The sequence below is a fragment of the Salvia miltiorrhiza genome, chromosome 8, assembly GCF_028751815.1.
Source record: "Salvia miltiorrhiza cultivar Shanhuang (shh) chromosome 8, IMPLAD_Smil_shh, whole genome shotgun sequence".
NCBI lineage: Eukaryota > Viridiplantae > Streptophyta > Magnoliopsida > Lamiales > Lamiaceae > Salvia > Salvia miltiorrhiza.
The window spans coordinates 12,598,123-12,618,227 of NC_080394.1; the positions used below are offsets into that span (position 1 = coordinate 12,598,123).

At 32.2% G+C, this 20,105-nt stretch overlaps 1 protein-coding gene across 1 annotated transcript; it reads right to left on the reverse strand.

Moving 5' to 3' along the window:
• Positions 1 to 14,220: 14,220 nt before the first annotated feature.
• On the reverse strand, positions 14,221 to 14,920 carry LOC131001087 (uncharacterized protein At4g14450, chloroplastic-like). Its single transcript, XM_057927291.1, has one exon. It carries the CDS (start codon positions 14,624 to 14,626, stop codon positions 14,315 to 14,317), a length of 312 nt encoding a protein of 103 aa, XP_057783274.1. The 5' UTR covers positions 14,627 to 14,920; the 3' UTR covers positions 14,221 to 14,314.
• Between the last annotated feature and the right edge of the window lie 5,185 nt (positions 14,921 to 20,105).

Below are 20,105 nucleotides of genomic sequence, written 5' to 3' on the forward strand. Positions count from 1 at the left end.
CCATCTACTTTTGGAAAGTTGATTTATATTTAGAAAGTTCACTAATTCATAGGATGATATATATAGTTGCGGGGCCCACTTGCTACAATCTATACAATGCTCTTTTATATCATGCAATTTATAGTTTTGTGAAAAATATCCTTTATTTTTGTGAATTTATATTTTTTTAGATAAATTTATATAAATATCCAATAGTTAAAATTTAAAGTCACCAATATTTTTCAGTGTGTATTTATATAAATTTTGAAATATACATATAAATTTTGAAATATACATATATATATATATTGTGAATTTAAATATCCAATATTTAAAATTTAAAATCACCAATAGTAAATTTATGAATTTATACTTAGAATTTATATTTTTTTTGAAAAATATCCTTTTCTTGTGAATTTATATATTTTTAGATAAATTTATATTGAAATATCCAATATAAATTTATAGTTTTGTGAAAAATTATCAATTTCAATTAAATCTTTTGTGAAAAACATCCAATATTTAAATTCATAATATAAATACATATAAATTGCATGGAATCTTGTACTCCCTCCGTCCCACTCCAATAGGCTCACTTTATTTGGGCACGGAGATTAAGAAAACTTATTTTTTAGTAGAAAAGTGGTAGTAAAGTGGTGTGGTCCACACCAATTAAGTACAATTTTTTTACCTAAAAAGGAAACTGAGCCTATTGGAGTGGGACAACCCAAAAAGGAAACTGAGCCTATTGGAGTGGGACGGAGGGAGTAGTAATTTGCAAAAGTGAATATTATTTTTCATTTACACGCAATTTTTTACTATAGATTGTTTTTCAATTCAAGAGAATAAAAAATTATTTACGAACTCTGGCAATATCTCGTATTAATTCTTACGGATTTACACGCTTAACAAAGGGATTGGTATGCATGATCAATGGGATTTTTTGTATGATCTTCACGGCTAAATAGACGATGAAGAAGCCTTATCTCAAGGTATGCATGACGTCAAATTTGTGGGAGAGAGAGAGAGAGAGAGAGAGAGAGAGAGAGAGAGAGAGAGAGAGAGAGAGAGAGAGAGAGAGAGGGTGATAGAGTGAAATGTGTAATTTGACAACATTCCTTATATATCTCCAAAAATGCAGCAACTTTTTATTATATCAAACCGAAATCAACTCCATTGTCAAAGCATCTCATTTAATATAATATATTAAATATATAAGTTTCATATATATCTCCCATGAAATGTGCATCCCCATGGTCTATATAAACTAACTTTTCGTGTTAAACTTTTACTTACACTCCCTTCTCATTTTGATATTCATCATTTCTCTAATCACAAGCATGCCGACCATGTGGTCTTTAGTAAAAAAGTTGCAACCAAATAATGTTAGATCTACAATTAAAATGAGACTTGTGCGTGCATATAACCGCTCATCTCAAAGCACCAACAATGTTATCAGCTATGAGTGTATTTTTCATGACCGTGAGGTAAAAATTCTCTATTCACTAAACTATTACGTATTTAAGCATTTTTGCAACATTATTATGTTTTTCTAATTTAGTTGTTTTTTTAATATTGGGTGACCGCATCTATGCTACACTTGATCACACGTTGATCCCCAAGTTCAAACATATCTTGAAAGAAGACAGTGTTCATGCCATAAAAAATTTTTTGGTGATGCATGATTCCAACAAAAAGTATAGAACAACGACAAATGTCTACTATATTAAATTTATTAATAGTAATCATAGAGTGTGTTTGATACACAACCTGAGATAAGGGATGATAAATAAAACCTAGATAAATAATATAGATTAGGTGAGATTGTTAATATTTTATAGGTGTTTGATAAATAAGATATAAATACTAAGATAACTAATATTATTGTTTGATACAAAAGATACAACTATAGATAAAAGAGTAAATTACAATTTTAACCTTATATTTAAATAAGTAAACTAAACAAATAAAAAATATAAAAATAATTATCCCAACCCCAACACCAGTAACCCCCAACCCACGCCCCTTTATTCTTATCTAGGTAGAGAGATAAGTTATCCCACCACTTTGGTGTAATTAGTAATCTCAGTGAAAAACATGCGAGCCTGACCATTATTGCGGGCTTGGACTACTATATAAAATGCCTATCAAACGGAAGGAAAAGGTAAGAAGTACAATTTATCTAATCTAATAGCCCCTATCAAACGGACCCATATAGTTGAAATTTATGAAGAAGGTTTTCCACGCCAACTATTTAACTTTAAAAGTTTTGAAGAAGTTACCTCCATTGATATTATCAATGACAATATGCTATTTGGTAATGTGTTTATTTCATTATTTCCTTATACATGCATATTCAATTGATAATCTCAAAATTTATATTTTTATAAACTCAACATTTTGATATATCTACATTATTGGTATGCATTTATATATGTAGATGTAATTGGTGTGGTTTATCACAAAGTAATCAAAACTGTACTTTGCAATGATGAAAGACAAGTTGAAGGGGTCTGAAATCTTGATATGTAATGAAGACAAAGTAGAATGTTCGTCTACTACAAATATTGTATATAAAGAAGTTTTCCAAAAATTATAATAATAAGATGAGAAGTTTCAAATTGTATTTTCATGTATTATTATTTTTACATTGATTTTTATGTAATTAAAAATGATAGTCTTAAATATATTTTAGTAGTAATATAATTGGTATAACAATTGTATAATAAAATATTTTTAAAACTCATTTATTTTAGAGATTATACAAAAATGTCTTCGAGAATGTTATAATAAAACTTTAACAACATATGTAATCTCGTGCATCGCACGGGTAAAACACTAGTTTAAAGGAATAAATAGCAGCTCAAAAAAAAAGGAATAAACAGGCTTTGGGTCTTATTGGGCTGTCCTTTGATCCACTAGGATGAGGTGATAAGGAATGCATGTAATGATCCACATCAAAAGAAGAAAGTTACATACGTAAATAAATTAATTGTTACCTCTTGAAAAGAAAATTGATCTTAACCTTATGATTTGAGGAATATCATTTACCATTGTATATGCAAATTATTTTCACAAAATTGAATGTACACCAATGTATGTTGATCCGTACCCAAATTTTGACCCATATGCTAATTCAAACCCATATCTTGACATAATCGTGTAAATAATACTATTCAGTTATACAAATGATATTGCTTATAATTGATACTATTCAATTATATAAATAACAGTGTAACATTTTAAAATATTATAGTGTTATTTTCAATCTTATAGTATCATTTAAAATATTATAGTGTCATTTACAATTTTATGGTATCAATTACAAGAAGTGTCATTTATATTTCTGAATAGTATCATTTACAATGTTATAGTGTAATTTATACGTAGTGTCATTTGTATAAAAGAATAGTGTCAATTACAGACAATATCATTTATATAACCGAATAATGTCATTTACACGATTTGAGTCAGGATGCGGGTTTGGATCTGGGTATAGGTCAACTCGGGTATACGGTACACCCGAATGTACCCAAGACCACCTTAATTATTTTTAAGATGAGTTTATAAATAAAATATACTCCCTCCGTCCGCGATATCGTTTTCACATTGTGGACGGCGCGGATTTTAAGAAAAGTGGTGGATAGTAGTGGATATGTAGTAAGTGGAGTTTGGGTCCTACTATTGTTATGAGTGGAAGTTTGTGGACCCTACTTCTATAAATGGAAGTGGAAACGATATTGAGGACGGATCGAAATAGCAAATGTGCAAACAATATCGCAGACGAAGGGAGTATATTAGTAATAAATAGGTTGAATACATATTTTGAGTACTCATATTCAGGGACGGATCTAAAGGCCAGGCACCCCAGGCCGTCGCCCGGTCAAAATTTTTTTTGTTACCTATAAATGTATAATTTAATTTTTTTTTTATCTATATATGTTAATCTCGCCCGGTCATAATTGTGTCATTTCAAATAATTATTCAAGATTCAACTCGTTTTCTTTATTAAAACTTTATTAGAATCATCCGGTGAAATCTCGCCCGGTCATTATTAAATTTCTAGATCCGTCCCTGCTCATATTGTGGTAGAGGCCATGCAGAAGTTTATGGTTGGAGCTGCCTTAAACAGCAAAATCAAACATTAAGCAAGATTTTGGTAGAGGCCATGTCGAAGTTCGTGGTTTGAGTTGCATTGAACAGCAAAACCAAACATTCAAAGGCTTAATTTGTAACATTGGCGTCCGAGTATTTAAACTTTCATTCTATATAGGTGCCACATTTACTTTGATTCATTATAAGCCATGACATTTTTATTCCTAATTAAGTAAAATGCTAAAATTTAAAGGACAATTATCAACTTAAATCTTAAATTATTTGGTATAATCATAAAATTGTTCTAAACTTTCAATAATATCAATAAAAGAATTGAATTAAGGACATAGTATTAAAATAATATCCTCACTAACATGTTTAGTTGTCAGAATACTAACAACTAAATTATGCAAGAACATCATGAAGAAACTAGGAAGAGTATAAATAGGATGACATGGAATAAAAATTAGGGATTAAGGCGAATGATTAAACTTGGAAAAAAGTCAAGATTTATGGAATTCAATCAAGATTAAAGGACGAAAGAATAAGACAAAAAAAGAGTTCAGGAACGCATCAACTTTAGCACTTTAGCTCTGCCAAACATCAACCTTGGCGGTCAGCTCCACCAATTTTATAGTTTAGCTTAGTACAACCTTGGCAATTAGCCTTACCACAATCTTAGCGGTAAACTCTGCACTAACCTTGAGGCTCAACTCTGCCAACCTCGATGGTCCACTCCAAGATAGAAATTGTTGTAATGAGACATGAGCTCAATTGCCTCGATTAATGGACCTTAGCGTAATATTTGCTTTGTAATCTATTAATATGATTCTCATGTGTAAAATTATTAAGTCATTCTTTACGCATTCAACACATTCTTCTGGTTTTTCAATGTTGTTATTTTTCCTAAATTTGCTATTGAGATTCAAACCAGACCCGACTACGTTGTTGTTTCAAGAGTAAAAAATCAAAGTTGGTTGAAGATTTTAGAATGTGACAAAAATGATAATAACATATCACGTATAATGAATGTTCTTTTTAAAAAAAGCACAATGAATGTTGTCTCTAAAGAAGTTCTTAAAAATATAAATTTACTAATATGTATTACCATGCTTTAGTCAATATTACAATTGTTAGTTTTTTAATTTTTGTTATTGTTTCATCATAGCCCCCTATTTTTTAGGATCAATTTTTTTTTATTCATTAAAAATTAGTATTTACTTTTATAGAATATAACACAATATCTTTTTATATCACAACACAAAATTAACCAACATATAATTCATTCTTTATAAAAACTATATCAATTTACCACGTGCGTATGCACGGGTAAAATACTAGTTGTCAGAATACTAACAACTAAATTATGCAAGAACATCGTGAAGAAACTAGGAAGAGTATAAATAGGATGACAATGAATATTTTTCGCAAATTTAGCCACTGCAAGTTAATACATTTTGGGCATTAATATTAATAGTCCAAGTTTTTTATTACTAATATTATTGAAAGTTTAAGATTTTTTTGAAAAATAAACAAATTATTTTGAATTTGCCAAAAAATTTAAAAATCTTTGTTGAATAAAGTTTAATATTAATTTTTTGGCTAATAATGATTTCGTTGAGATTCTTGATTATTCTATTAATTGAAAAATCTATAATTTATTAAAAAGACAATACTCATGTTGAAATTAATTTTAAAAACTGAATGACAATTTTGTGATTAGAATAAATTTGAAAATTTATTTGTATATTATAGTATACTAGTGTACCTCCCGCGCTATGCGTGGTGAATATGATTTTAGACTCGCGCAAAATGTGCATATATATATATATATATATATATATATATATATATATATATATGTTTTATAATATTAATATAAATTAATAAAATTAAATTTTGATATCAAATTTATTTTTTGCAAAGTGATCTAATATTTTAATATAACCAATGTAATTTAAATAAAAATATATCATATGTCTATATCAGAAACGATCACCTACCCACCGTGAGCATGCATAACGTGCCTACTATGATGTGACAATTGTAATTATAGTAAGATAATTTTAATTAGAGTAAGATTTATTAATTCTCTTTCTTAATTAAAATTGCCACATCAGTGGTGGGCATGTTATGCTTGCCCACGGTGGGTAGGTGATCGGTTCTGATGTCTATATATAGATATTGTATCACTTATATAAGGAGTTCTATAATTATACAAATTAAATCAATTTATCGTATAAAATAAGTTGTGTATGAATTTTCTATGTAACATTATGAATTTGGTGTGAAAAATAATGATTTAAAAAAATCAACCTATGAGATTCAAATTCTGGACCCAGAACTATAATTTCACCAAAGATCTTTTCATAATTTAAGGGATTAAAATAGTTGCTATTAAGCATTTTGGTCTTTGACAGACCATATCTCAACACATATTTTTGAAAAATTAATAAACATGTAAAGATATCCGAGCTTAATTTAATACCTATCAAAGATAATTATATGGATACAACTATAATACATTAATTAAAAATAAAAAATTTGTCATATTTAGAAAGAAACACTAATTTTAAACAAATTAATTAAAACATTGTAGAGGCTAAAATCTACAATTGAGGTTGACGTCTGCACGTCCGGATAGATTGGGCACTAGCAACCTGTCAACACAAGAACACGTAAGAGCCCTAGGTTGAACACCGGGTGGGGGTGTCGACCGTAGAGCCTCCGACGCCCAAGTCAGTATCGGAATAGCAAAATAGAATGATAAGCGAATTGAAATAGAGAGAAAGGCAGGCTGGAGTATGCGGTGACTCCAGGCTGTAAGCGGCGTCGGAGGGTGGAAACGGTGACAGTGTGTTGTGATAATGGAATATGGGAGGCGGAGGTAGGCCAAGTTGGCTAGGCGGCGGAGTAGAGAGAATTCAAAGAGTAGAGAGCAAGTAGGATTTTGTCGTGTCCTTTGTAACCTAGTCAGTCTGTCTATATAAAGGGCAGCCAGCCGCTAGGGTTTTACAAGCTGACCTTATCCGTCCACGCTTTCCACTTCCAAGTTGTTGCGATTTGGACGGGATCATAAAGATTCATCCTTTGACTGTGTCAGCTTGGCGAAAGATATTTTTTAGGGTTGATGGCTAGGTCATGTGACTTCGTCAACAAGGTGGGCGGTAACCCTTGGGCCGGATGTGATACCTCCAGCCTGGTTATCGATTCAAGTTGATCTATAGCTTCTTGGGCTAGATGGACCAATATGCTTGACTAACTGGGCCTCTTAGGGTCTGCCAGATTGGCGAGCTAACTTGATGGGTTTGGGCCAAGTGCAATTTATCCAACCGGACTATTGAGACAAGTTGGACTTGAAGTTTGTCGGGCTGGATTGACCGGGCTGTTTAGCTCATTGGTCCAACTTGAAAGATTAATTGGGTTGGATTGACCAGGTTGCTTGGCTTGCTGAGCCAGCCTGGAATGCTGATTGGATACGGGTCATGTTGACGAATTTTGCCCACTACAGTTAGCCCCCCATTCTACAAATAGAATTTTCTAATTGGAGAGTCATTATAGCTATTCCGTAGAGGTGAATGTCTCGGAACGTCGGGTTGTCTCAGTTGGTATAACCAATCGGTTTGTAGAAAAATTCACTTCAGTCTTTCAAAATGATGTTTCACGTCAGTCTTTCAAAGTAGACGGCGTGGACAAGTTCAGATTTTTAAATGCCAGCTTGTAAATATGTGAGTCAAGTTGGATCGGTTTGCCAACGTGGGATTTGGTACTTCATAAGCTTGGAGTGATTGATCAATCTTGAAGTTTATTTTTTTTGAAATACAGCTTGTAGAGCTTTGGAGCGCTTCACCAGCTTGGGGGTTTCTTTTCCCCTTGTTCTTTTGAAATTTGGAGCTTGATAACTTGAAATAGGTAAGTAGCTTTCGGCTTGGAATTTTGAAATAGGCAAATTTTTAACTGCTCCAGCCTTTAATTGTTCCAGCCTGGCTGGTTTGTCGAAATACTCGGCTGCTTCCAGTTTGGAGTTTCGAACCTTAATTTTCAATAGGTAAGTATTTATTGGCTTGAAATTTTGAAATAGGCAAATTTTTAATTGCTCCAGCCTGGCTGGTGTGTCGAAATACTCAACTGCTTCCAGCTTGGAGTTTCGAACCTTTTCATGTTTTACTCCAACCAGGCTTATTTTGAAATAGGCAAATTTTTAATTGCTCCAGCCTGGCTGGTTTGTCGAAATACTCAGTTGCTTCCAGTCTGGAGTTTCGACCCTTTGCATTTTTGCTCCAACCTGGCTTATTTGTTGAAATATTTCACTGCTCCAGCTTGTATGCCATATATTGAATTCAATTTTGCAATTTGTCTCAACTCCAGCCTGACTTTGTTTAGTCGAAATTCGCAACCTGATTGCTCCAGTCGAAATTTGTTCAGTCGAAAATAGGCAAATGGTTCTATTTACTGCAGCCTGGCTCATTTATCGAGACAACTAATTGCTTCAGCCTGGTTTCGAAAATTTGAAGGAAAGGAGTTCTCTTTATTGGTTTCTCCGTCTGGTCCAAAAGAAAAGAAAATGGGGATATTTCATTTTTCATCTTAGATCTCTCTCTCTCGTTTCGTCTTTCCCGTCGAGCAGTCGACGACCGTCCCCGCCATTCTCACGGTCGGACGGCGCGGTTCGGGTTTTGGCCAGCATGAGAGAAGTTTGGCGGCGTTAGGTGCGCCTAGGGTTTTTCAGGCAGCCTGGGGGCTGTTGGGCGACTGGTGGTCGGAGGCGTCGCCTTTCGTCGGATAATCGAAGGAGAAGAAGTTTGTTTGGTTGTTTCAAAGTTGGAATCGACTGATATTAGCCAACTTGTCATTTGCGTTTGACTTGGGCGAGTTGTGTCCCACCTTGGAGTGCTAACTGATTATATAGTTTCATGCAACATGTCGACTTGGGAGTATTTTTACCAATCAAAATCTTCTAATTGTAGAGTTGTTGGCTCTGAATTGTCCAAACACAATAATTGAAGTCGAAGCAAGTTGGAATTCATTAGATTTTGGTCGTACTGATTTCTACCAATTGTGGCTATCTCGTTGATTGTTCCAAGCTGGGTGGTTCCTTTGACTGGATGGCTAGAGATCAAAAGTCTTGGACTCTATGTTGTGATGATGATTTCTTCCTTATAGATCCAGGTTGACGTTGTCCGTGTAGGTGAGTCATTATTAGCGGCTTGTATCTCGCAGGCTGAGACATGTAGATTTGAGGTTGGTGGCTGCACTCCGGAGAGTTGCCTACATACCTCTTGCGAGGATCAAGCCAAATGTAGTTCTTGGGTCGGACTGAGCTCCGTAGAGCCATGCTCCGTAGAGTTGCCTACATACCCTTTGACGGGATCAAGTCCGATGTAGTTCCGACTTGGCCTGGGTAAAATTGTTAGTAACAGTGTGGAAAAAATTATAAACTTAACGAAAAAAATAAATAATCGAATGGAAAGTTTAGAAATGATAAGACCGAAGATGGATGGCGTTCCAGCTGTTGCTGATGTCGCGCCCATCTTTGTCCTGCAGCTTGTAAGCGCCATTGCCGAACACCTTGGTGATCAAGTATGGACCTTCCCAGGTTGGACCCAGCTTGCAAGCTCCGATCTCCTTGGTGTTTTGGAATACACGTCGGAGTAACCAATCGCCCAGCTTGAACGTTCGAGTGCGAACATGCCGGTTGTAGTGTTTGGCGACACTCTGCTGGTAGGATGCAAGTCGTAGTCTTGCCGTATCTCTCTTTTCATCCAGTGTGTCTGCTTGGTGAAGATCGGTGATGGCTGTATTGATCTTCCTCCCACTTGATTTGTGCCCATGCCTTGGCGAGGACATCTTCCATTGTTCTACAAGGGTATTTGGTGAGGTCTTTGTAGAGGTCCGAGTCGGGCAGGAGACCCTTTCGAAAGGCAGTGATCGCTGTCTGGGTGCTGCAATTTGTAATGGACACCTTCTCCTTGTTAAATCGACCTATGTAGTCTCGAAGGGACTCGTCACGTCGTTGGATCACGGCGTAAAGATCCTCTGATATCTTTTCAAGTTTCCTGCTACTAGCATATTGCTGCACAAATATATCGGTTAGTTGAGCAAAACTTGAAATAGAATAATTGGGAAGGTTAGTGTACCACTGGAGGGCCGGTCCTGTCAAACTAGAACCGAACCCCTTACACATGCAGGCCTGCCTCAATTCACGAGGAATTGCTGCAGTGAACATCCGTTGCTTGTATTGAGCTATGTGGTCGGTCGGATCCGTTGTTCCATCAAACATTTGCATGATTGGAAAGTTGAACTTGACGGGCATTTCAACTAGAGCAATTTCATCCACAAACGGCGAGTCGGCGTAGCAATTCTCTGAGCTTTTGTGGATGGGTGCCGGGACACCAGGAATTCGCTGGATAAGGGCCTCCATTTCGGCCAACTTTCTTGCCAGGACCTCGTCTCTGATTGCATACGGGCTGATCGCGGTTGGTTGGGCGAATTCATTCCCAAACAACTGTTCTTGGGCGATCTCCCTCTGACTGGGTCCGTCCGTCTGTTGATTGGGTTGGCTTGGCGCGACCGCCAGGTTGGGCCCCAGTATAGTAGGTTGTATGCCTCCTACGACGGCATTGCTCATTGCTATGCCCGGGGTGGTGAAGTTGGTTCGGGCGAGTTGTCCTCCGATGGTGGTTGTTCCATCCTGTCGGAGTGTTCTTGCATTCAAAGTAGTACGGCCTGGATGAGTCAGGTTACTAACGACATTGCAGTTTCTTACCGAAGATGACGGATCCATCATGAGATGGTTGGATCCGTCCTTGTGAGTGATCGGTGTATCTCCCAGGGGTTGCATGGAAGATACTTGGGCTCGGAAGCCGGGAGGTTCGATGATCTCGATAGGCTCCATGGCTTCGAGACGGTCATACAAGTTGGCATTCTCCTTTTCCAACTTCTTGCACCTCTCCCGTTCCTGATTCATCTGTTCAGTCAGTGCGGAAATCTGGGCGGCTAGGTCAGCCTGAGTAGTTTGAGCAACCACGTGGGGTGCGTCAGGAGTTTCAGATCCGTCGCGACCGTCAGACATGATTGATGCTTGTAGAGATCTACGGAAAGTGTGTTGATTCGCTTGATTGCTAGGGCCCCACGGTGGGCGCCAAATTGTAGAGGCTAAAATCTACAATTGAGGTTGACGTCTGCACGTCCGGATAGATTGGGCACTAGCAACCTGTCAACACAAGAACACGTAAGAGCCCTAGGTTGAACACCGGGTGGGGGTGTCGACCGTAGAGCCTCCGACGCCCAAGTCAGTATCGGAATAGCAAAATAGAATGATAAGCGAATTGAAATAGAGAGAAAGGCAGGCTGGAGTATGCGGTGACTCCAGGCTGTAAGCGGCGTCGGAGGGTGGAAACGGTGACAGTGTGTTGTGATAATGGAATATGGGAGGCGGAGGTAGGCCAAGTTGGCTAGGCGGCGGAGTAGAGAGAGAGAGAATTCAAAGAGTAGAGAGCAAGTAGGATTTTGTCGTGTCCTTTGTAACCTAGTCAGTCTGTCTATATAAAGGGCAGCCAGCCACTAGGGTTTTACAAGCTGACCTTATCCGTCCACGCTTTCCACTTCCAAGTTGTTGCGATTTGGACGGGATCATAAAGATTCATCCTTTGACTGTGTCAGCTTGGCGAAAGATATTTTTTAGGGTTGATGGCTAGGTCATGTGACTTCGTCAACAAGGTGGGCGGTAACCCTTGGGCCGGATGTGATACCTCCAGCCTGGTTATCGATTCAAGTTGATCTATAGCTTCTTGGGCGCTAGATGGACCAATATGCTTGACTAACTGGGCCTCTTAGGGTCTGCCAGATTGGCGAGCTAACTTGATGGGTTTGGGCCAAGTGCGATTTATCCAACCGGACTATTGAGACAAGTTGGACTTGAAGTTTGTCGGGCTGGATTGACCGGGCTGTTTAGCTCATTGGTCCAACTTGAAAGATTAATTGGGTTGGATTGACCAGGTTGCTTGGCTTGCTGAGCCAGCCTGGAATGCTGATTGGATACGGGTCATGTTGACGAATTTTGCCCACTACAAACATAGTAATTTTTTTTGGTCTCTTATAAATTTTAATTCAATAAAAATTGAATATATTTAATCTGATTATGTTAAATATTAGGGGGGTTGTAACCCTGAACGTATTTATCGTGAATCTTTATATCCAAGAGCTAAAAATAATTTACTAATATATGCAATATACACCTAGATTTATTTAAATCAATATACATACATACATGTGTGTATATATATATATTATAATTCATTTATAATAGTCACTTACATACTTAATTTAATTCAATAACTTATCACTTATAATTAAAATAAAATTACGAAATTAAGATTAAAAACTTATTAAAAAAGATATAAAATTCCACCACCGTTTTTCATAAAGAAAAAAAGTAGAGAAAAAAAGAAGAAAATAAAGATAAGAAATTAAATCAAATTCATAAAAAGATAGAAGAAATATACGTTAAAAACAATTTGAAAAATATTTACACACATTAAACATTTAAAGGAAAGTTAGAAAATACTTATTTTTTGAATTTGGTTAAACTTTAAATGGCAACAACTTATTTATTTTAAATTATTTTTATTTAATATGCATTGTGTATATTATATTCATAATAAAATTATAAAATAAATAGAATAGAAAATATGTTTAATATAATGAAGGAAAATAAAAAGTAAATGAAGAAGTAAGTATAACCGTTTGAAACCCAAAAAAAAAAACAATTAATTGTCTTATAAAACACAAAGACACAATTTAAAAGATAATGCACGATTTTGACATTGTAGGAAGTCATTGGCAGTTTTTTTTAACTTGATTTTTTCACTCCAATTCCAATTATGTCCTTCAAATTGAATTAAATTATATTTACTTTGCTTTTTATATATATAAAGATTTTATCCTTTTTTTCCCCTCTTTCTTATTCATCCACGTGGGCTTAAAGAGAGCAATATCTTTTTTTATCCTCTTTATTTATATTTTATGAGTGCAAATGCTAATTAACACTAAAATGTAAGTTCAATCGGATTATATCGATCGACCAATTGTGTATATTGGCCTATTGGGTACCTGAATAATATTTTTAGCAATACGGAAAGAACCAGGAAAATGAAAAAGAAAACAGATATCCAAACTTTATAAAAAAGACAATTAAGTGTTGAATTTGTTTTACCCGACGTTTTATTTTCCATTTTATTCCGAAACACATATGGCAAGTTAGGGCATCTCCAATGGTACACCAAAACCCATTTTGGTGTACCAAATCCTCTCCAATGCTACACCAAACCCAAACCCAAAATGGGTTTGGGGCCACCATTTGAATAGTGTTACACCAAATTTGGTGTAACACTATTCACTACACCAAAAGCCTTTAATTAATTTTAAGAAGTTCAAATTAACCCCAATTCTTGCTAGATATTATTTTGTTAATTTAGTAGGTTTAAATGATTAGAATGAAAGTTAATTATTTTTTGTTAATTTCGTAGGTTTATAATAATAATAATAATAATAATAATAATAATAATAATAATAATAATAATAATAATAATAATAATAATTTGGTTGAGAATAATTTAGTTGAAAATAGAGTTTTAATTTGCAACAATAAAATAGATTAATTTTTAATTACATGACATATTAAAATGTATAATACAAGAATATTTAAAATAATATTAATAATATAAATACCACATCACATAAAAACAACATAATTAAAATTACACAACATAATTCGAAAATCAAGCAGACGCAAATAATATAATAATAATAATAATAGAATTAATTTCCGTATACTATTTATTTTAATATGAAATTGTTAATTAAAAATTTGGGGCAAATGTATAATTTAAAAGAAATATATAGGTATGATTGAAGAAGTATAAAAAGTAAGTGGTAAGAGAATATTTAAAGAATATTCTTTTGGGTTTGAGTTTGGTATAAATGGTTGGAGAAGAATTACTGTTGGATGTGACATATACTGGAAAATGAGTTTGGGTTTGGTGTAAATGGTTGGAGATGGTCTTACAACGATGAGAGAATATATATTTTTTCTAATATTATAATGTTCTCTTTTCATCGCTAATAAAGGAAAAAAATTCAACGAAATTAAACGCACCGTAAAGGATAACATTAACAGCAAATCTTCATATTGACAAAAATGTCCCCCCAAAATAGAAAAGAAAAAAGGCAAATAGAAATATTATCGTCTATCTGAGCTTCCTGTACAAACAAAGGGCAAAAACGGCGTCGGCTCGTAACAGAACGGCGCGGCGGGGTGCTGCCACTTCTTCATCACCACCGCAGCCGGCTTTTCCGCGGCCGCCGACTCCTTTCCGCTACTGGAACAAGCCTTGATATCCGCCGTCAGATTGTTGGGCGACTGAACCAACGGCGATAGAAGCGGTATCGCCACGTTCCACTCCGTGACCGGATTGATCTGAATGGACGCCGGCGCCCTCCGCTGCAGTCGGCTGAGCTGCTGCCGCCGGCCGGAGAGATTTCTGCTCTCCATATCGGATCAGAAGTTGAGGAAAATTCGGGGGTTTTTCTCTTTTGTGCGTGAAGACTGAAGATTAGGGGTTTGATTTGGGGGGAGAACAGAAATAGAGAGGTGTGAATGTTAAGTAGGGGAGAGGGGGCGTAGGGTTATTAATAAGGGGCACGTGGTGTGCACACGCTTTGCTGGAAACAGAAGAGAATCAGATCTGGGTCAAATGTTGTCGTATTTCACTCGGCTTGCCTCGGATTCGCAAATACGTTGAGCTGGTAAAACAAGTATTTTATACCTAAATTTAATGACTAATTAAATAAAGAGTAGTGATATTTGAACACCAGGTGTACGTTACACCTGGTAAAAAACCGGTTTTTTACTTGGTTAGAGTGTGAGCCGGTTTTATGGATTTAGTATATTTACTGATTTATCCTTGATTTATTCTATCCATTTTCTTTCTTTTTTTCTACCATTTTATCTACATTTTTTCGGCCATTTAGTTTCCATTGTTTTCGGTTAATTAGTTTGATTCCTTACGTGTTTTTTAAGCCTTTGTTTGTTTATTTTTATGTTTTTATTTTGGGAAATTTTATAATTTATATAATTCGATTTTTTTTTTAAATTTTTGTTCGGTTTTGATTTTGATTTATTTGTTTTTAAATTTAATCATTGATTTGTTACCAATAATTTAGTGTTTCTTGTTATAATAATTCTAGGTTTGTTTCTAGCTATTTTTTTTTTCTAAATTAATATTATTATTTTTTTCAAAAATTATTTCTCCTAAATTTTGTGTTTATTTGTTTTTTATTAATTTGTTTCAACTAATTTTGTGTTTCTCCTTAAAATAATACTAGATTTGTTTTTGGATATTATTTTTTAATTTTTTCGAAAATTAGATTTTTTTTATAAGATAAAAATAATATTATTTATTCTTATCTAATATAAAATTATGTTATTATTTCGGATATTTATATTGCTAAAATTTTGTTATTTTTATTTGTTTCCTATTATTAATTAATTAATTAAATTTTAGGATTTGTTAGGATTTGTTTTTCCCAGTTATTTATTTGCAAAATAAAAACAAAATCAACTCCCTAAATCTCCTAAAAATAATCATAGATTTGTTTTCATTATTTTAAAGATTCTAATTCTCCTAAAAATAATCTTATATTTGTTCCACTAATTTAGAGATTATAATTCTCCTAAAAATAATCCTTGATTTGTTTCTACATATATTTTATTTTTCGATATTGTTTTTTTTTTCGCCCAAAATAATATTTAGAAGTCGTTTTTGTAAAAAAATCGAAATAAGGGTAAAGTTATATTAATTTCGATAATTATTTATTTTTTCTGACTTTCATGTGCAAAAAACATTTTGAAGATTTAAAAAAAAATCAAAATAAGGAAAAAGATGTTTGAGGGATTTGAACTTGAGACCTCTATAAAATGTGAATGATACTTTGTCACCTTGTCTGGTAGTGGCAACAACATAAGTCTTTAGTTAGAATTCATAATAAAATGATTCATGCGATTGGACATCGAGTGAATAATTTAAATAACATATTCATTATATTATTTCAACTCTTATAATAAAGTATTAATTAATTGAAGTAAATTAGTGAATATGAGAAAAAAAATGATTGATACGAATGTATTTCGCTCGCAAGATTATTTAACATAGACTTGAATGAAAAAATATGTATGTATTTGAATTTATAATACAATGAGGTGAAATGGTTCATATGGTTCATATGAATATATTTCGCTCGCAAGACTATGTAACGAAGTCGATTCAATTCAGTTATTCGTTATAAAATAAAAGTTTATTAATTAATTTAAGTTAAATTAGTGAATTTGAGGATAAACGTAATAAAATGAGGTGAAATGGTTCATATGAATATATTTCGCTCCCAAAACTATGTTTAACAAGTTGATTCAATTATTCGTTATAAAATAAATATTTATTAATTAATTTAAATTAAATTAGTGATTTTGAGGAAAAATATAATAAAATGAGGTGGAATGGTTGATATGAATGTATTTCACTCGCAAGACTATGTATTACAAGTCGATTCAACTATTCGTTATAAAATAAATATTTATTAATTATTTTAAATTAAATTAGTGATTTTGAGGAAAAATATAATAAAATGAAGTGGAATGGTTGATATGAATGTATTTCACTCGCAAAACTATGTATTACAAGTCAATTCAACTATTCGTTATAAAATAAATATTTATTAATTATTTTAAATTAAATTAGTGATTTTGAGGAAAAATATAATAAAATGAAGTGGAATGGTTGATATGAATGTATTTCACTCGCAAAACTATGTATTACGAGTCGATTCAACTATTCGTTATAAAATAAATATTTATTAATTATTTTAAATTAAATTAGTGATTTTGAGGAAAAATATAATAAAATGAGGTGGAATGGTTGATATGAATGTATTTCATTCGCAAAACTATGTATTACAAGTCAATTCAACTATTCGTTATAAAATAAATATTTATTAATTATTTTAAATTAAATTAGTGATTTTGAGGAAAAATATAATAAAATGAAGTGGAATGGTTGATATGAATGTATTTCACTTGCAAGACTATGTATAGCAGGTCGATTCAACTATTCGTTATAAAACTATATAACATATACTTGTAGACAATGTATTATAATATAGTATTGAAGTCGATTTTATAATAAAAAAAAATGAGCTACTATAGTGTAAATAATGAAGTCGAAATAATTATACTCAATGAAATGAAGTTGAATTAATTAATTGAATTAAATTAGTGAAGTTTTAATAAAAAACGAATCATATTATGGGGTTTTTCTCGGAAAGCTATATAACATATACTTTATTAAAAGCGATATAATAGTAAGAAAATGAACTACTATAGTGTGAGCAATGGAAAAAAAAAATTAATTCAAGTGAATCATACAATGGGATTTTGCTCGAAAAACTATATAACATATACTTTATTTGAATATATTTCATTGAATATAATAAAATGAGGTAAAATTAGTATATTGTTATATAATTTCAACTAATCAATTAAATTTGATTTCATTGAATATAATAATTTTGACTTCGTTACTCAGACAATTGTGGTTCATTTTGATATTACCACATCGATTACAATACTTGTTTATATTATATTCAAATAAAGCATATGCTATATAGGTTTACGATCAAAATCCCTGCATATGATTCATCTAATTTAATTTTTTCTCATTACTCACCCTATAGCATTTCATTTTCTTATTATTATATGGATTTTAATAAAGTATATGTTATATACTTTTTTCGAGCAAAATCCCATCATATGATTCATTCTTTTTTATTACAAATTCACTAATTAATTTCAACTATCAATTAAACTTGTTTGCATTGAGTTTAGTTATTTTGACTTCCTTACTCACACAATCATGGTTCATTTTTATTTTTTTTACGATTAAGCAAGACATATAAGCTCATTTTTTTCATGACTCATGATTGATTTTATTTAATTTTTAATTTTCAAATTAACTAATTTATTTCAATTAATTAATTCAACTTTATTGCGCAATCCATAATTATTTATTATTATTATATCGCGTTTCATACTAAATTATTATTCAAGTATATGATTTTTTTAGATTAACTATTTGAATTTTGCTATTCACACTATGGTAGTCAATTTTTTTTGTTATTGTATCAATTATAATACTATAACATACTACTTTGTCTTCAAGTGTATGTTATAAAGTTTACCGCGCAACCTCCTCACGTATTGCTTTTTTTTTTCTTTTCTTTCAAAATCACTAATTCTTATCGATTAAATTTTTTATAATAATTATATTATTTTTTATTCCAACTTAAATAATATTTCAATTATATAATTAAATTTGATGAATGTTGAGTTTAATTATTTCGACTTTAATATTATATTATAATATATGGTCTTCAAGTATATTGTTATATAATTTCAACTAATTAAAACAAATCCTAACAAATCCTAAAATTTAATTAATTAATTAATAATAGGAAACAAATTAGTGGAAACAAATAAAAATAACAAAATTTTAGCAATATAAATATCCGAAATAATAACATAATTTTATATTAGATAAGAATAAATAATATTATTTTTATCTTATAAAAAAAATCTAATTTTTGAAAAAATTAAAAAATAATATCCAAAAACAAATCTAGTATTATTTTAAGGAGAAACACAAAATTAGTTGAAACAAATTAATAAAAAACAAATAAACACAAAATTTAGGAGAAATAATTTTTGAAAAAAATAATAATATTAATTTAGAAAAAAAAATAGCTAGAAACAAACCTAGAATTATTATAACAAGAAACACTAAATTATTGGTAACAAATCAATGATTAAATTTAAAAACAAATAAATCAAAATTAAAACCGAATAAAAATTAAAAAAAATCGAATTATATAAATTATAAAATTTCCCAAAATAAAAACATAAAAATAAACAAACAAAGGCTTAAAAAACACGTAAGGAATCAAACTAATTAACCGAAAACAATGGAAACTAAATGGCCGAAAAAATGTAGATAAAATGGTAGAAAAAAAAGAAAGAAAATGGATAGAATAAATCAAGGATAAATCAGTAAATATACTAAATCCATAAAACCGGCCCACACTCTAACTAAGTAAAAAACCGGTTTTTTGCCAGGTGTAACGTACACCTGGTGTTCAAATATCATTATTGTTAAATAAATACTCCGCTCATCCCAATCCAATTATATAGGCTTATTTTCTTTTAATGGATGTGTTTGAGTTTTAAACTTTGAATGTAATTTCGAAGCTTCAAATTATAAAATACCCATATAGTTTCGAAGCTTTTAAGTTCATATGGGTCTAACTTTTAAGCTTATATTCATATGAACTACGAAACATTACCATTTTTTACTGACTTTAAATTGTATTACTATTATTTTGGGAGCGAATAATTAAACTTAGGCGTTTAAATTTCAAAGCAGTTATAGAGACGCTTAATTTGACGTATCACAAAAAGAAAATTCTAAATTATTTGACAATTTAATATTTGATCTAGTTAGTTGATAATGTGGCATTGCAACTAATATCTTTTTTTATTTTAATTAGAATTACAAAAGGTATCCGAATATAATTAATTACGCACGCAGGTGGGAAAACATCACCGCACGCAGGTGAAATTGAACCGAAAACCTCTCACACAAAGAAGAGTTTGTGGGCTAATGATTGAGAAAGTTTTACATGATGTGGCTCATTGACAGTAAGCCTTTTCATGATCTATTGTCAGATTTAAAAACTTGAATAATTTTAGTTATTTGATAATCAAAAATTTAAAATTCTGGGTTCAAACAAATAAATGTTCTTCACAATTTCAGGGTAACACGCTAGAGTGTGAAAAACGCTTATGTATATTGTTGTTCAAGTGTATGCCCTTGTGGTTGTGGTAGTTTCATATCCTCTCACGGAAATGATACCTTTTCAGCTGTTGA